General features: G+C 38.8%; 1 protein-coding gene across 10 annotated transcripts in view; it reads right to left on the reverse strand.

Moving 5' to 3' along the window:
- Positions 1 to 2,500, reverse strand: part of LOC113807137 (lactosylceramide 4-alpha-galactosyltransferase) — a 29,807-nt gene that overhangs the window by 6,070 nt on the left and 21,237 nt on the right. For 6 of the 10 annotated variants that reach the window (XM_027358338.2, XM_070121987.1, XM_070121986.1 and 3 more), the window contains 2 exons: positions 934 to 1,163; positions 1 to 76 (listed from right to left, as the gene is read on the reverse strand). The exon at positions 1 to 76 is cut by the window's left edge and continues 209 nt beyond it. In XM_027358338.2, coding sequence (XP_027214139.2) covers positions 1 to 76; positions 934 to 1,163 — 306 coding nt within the window. The remainder of the gene's footprint in view (positions 77 to 933; positions 1,164 to 2,500) is intronic. The other 4 variants (XM_070121988.1, XM_070121991.1, XM_070121992.1 and 1 more) reach the window with 2 other exon arrangements.

Below are 2,500 nucleotides of genomic sequence, written 5' to 3' on the forward strand. Positions count from 1 at the left end.
CTGGCTGTTGAGGGTTCTTGGCAGGTAAAATGACAACAAAGGATATTACACGCCGTCTGCTGATAGTGGCCAGGAACTGCAGTGCTGATAGAGACAGGCAGAAAGTGATAGACAGAGATAGATAGACAGATAAAAAGAGACAGACAGACAGAAAGAGAGACAAAAAGAAAGAAATAGAAAGACAGGCAGACAGAAAAGGGAAAGAAAAAGAGAGAAAGAGAGAATTATAAAGGTAAAAGGTACATGATAACATATTAAGAACGAGTTCGTACTCTAGGATTATTGTTCTAAAAGTGAATATATATGTATGCACAGACACACATGTGTGTGCGTGCGTGCATGTGTATGCGTACGTACGTGCGTGCGTGTGGGTGTGTGCATGTGTGTGTGTGTTTATGTGTATGTATTTATGTATGTTCATATATAAATATATATATATATATATATATATATATATATATATATATATATATATATACAGGCATATATATACATATACATATATATACATATATATAAATCTATATATGTATGTACATATATACATATATATATATATATATATATATATATATATATATATATGTGTGTGTGTGTGTGTGTGTGTGTGTGTGTGTGTGTGTGTGTGTGTGTGTGTGTGTGTGTGTGTGTGTGTGTGTCTGTGTGTGTGTGTGTGTGTGTGTGTGTGTCTGTGTCTGTGTGTGTGTGTGTGTGTGTGTGTGTGTGTGTGTGTGTGTGTGTGTGTGTGTCTGTGTGTGTGTGTGTAAATATATATATATATATATATATATATATATATATATATATATATATATATATATATATGTATGTATGTATGTATGTATGTATGTATATATGCATATATGCATATGTAGCTTATGTATATATGTATATATGTGTGTGTGTAATAAACAAAAAAGACGCAAGCCTTACCTTAAACCTCTTCGTTTGCACTTCCATCAAAAGCTCGAGGAACTTATGGTGATGCTTGAACTGGAAAGCCCCATTGCTGATATGATTCCGTTTATTGTTGCTAAAACTTATGATGTTGCGCAGCGGGGACACGTCCTTGATGCAGACCGTGTCCGTGTCCGTGTAGAAGCCGCCCCAACGCCACAAGATGGCCACGCGTATAAGGTCACTCAGTTTCACTGCTGGCCATTCTGTCGGAGGGGAAAAGGGGGCGGTTTTCGAAGTGTTGAATTTTTGAAACGACGATATAATTGTTTCGTCAAAACAAAATGTATCTTTCCCAGCTTATCAGTGAATACACTGAGGAATTTATATGAAAGGATGTTTAGTTTGCATTTCACTACTTGATAGGGTTGCCTTCATATTTACACTTTAAAGATGTCTAGGAAGTGACAGCAGGGTTTATGGGTGTATCAGGTAATGGCCACCTCAAGCTTGGGTACATAACTGTTGTTCTCCCCCTTGTAAATCCCTCTTGATAAATTGCCACAGGTTTTCAATAGGATTAAGATCCGGGGTAATGCCCGGCCAATCCTGAATGAAGTGCATCGTGCAGTCAATGGGTCACAGATGTTACTACGTGGGCAAGGGCACCATCTTGCTGGAAGATGCTGGCCTTGGCGAGTTCGAAAGACTCGGGTAAATGGTCACGGACCAGCTCCAGGTAGTCATGTTGGTTAACTTTACGTCATTTTGGAATAACAAGTTTACCCAGACCCCTACCAGTAAAGCAACCCCACACCATGAGTGTGGGGTTGCTAGTACACTCCACTTCCACAGTTGCCTATAACGTCGAATGAAGCCTTATCTATCCATTCCACAGAGAGCGTCATCGCTCTAGGCATGATATTCCATGTGAAAGGCAATCGTGAGATATATCTGCTATTGACAAAAGAGGTTTCTTCCTTGGTGTCTGGTTGGTGGAACTTAAGCGTCACTTGAAATATTTCATTTAACATATTTTCAAGGAAATTATGTTTTACTGTTAACAAAAAATATTGTTCATGCTAATATAAAGTAATTGCACAATTTTACAGAACCATATACATGAGAAAATGAATATTTTGCAGTTTATATTAACCGATTTCTTTAAAATCCGCGTCCGACTGCATACCATTGAGTCCCAGATGCCTCGTGTTTCTGAAGTGGAACAAGCCCTGACTTCGACCTCCAGGCCTAAGAGGACTGCTAATTGGACCGAAGATGAAGAGCTAAACCTTTGCTGCAACATTCATAATATTGTAGTTTGCTTCAAACATTATCTGGATGGACATTTATGTTTCGATAGTTTTTTTTGTTTATATATTCAGCCTCATGTTCCTTGGCCGCAATGATCCTAATATGAGTGCCACCAATAACACCGGATTCTGCTGCAGATGTGGCACGCGTACGATTTGCACGAGGGCTTATTTGACCTCGGATCATGTCGGTCACATACATTAATCCTCGATCTAATCTGAGCCGTTTTATTTTACCATCTTTTCTTTTCCAGATTTGCCTCACACTTCGTATCCTCACTCTCTGTTGT

This window comes from Penaeus vannamei, chromosome 5 (assembly GCF_042767895.1).
Source record: "Penaeus vannamei isolate JL-2024 chromosome 5, ASM4276789v1, whole genome shotgun sequence".
Taxonomy (NCBI): domain Eukaryota; kingdom Metazoa; phylum Arthropoda; class Malacostraca; order Decapoda; family Penaeidae; genus Penaeus; species Penaeus vannamei.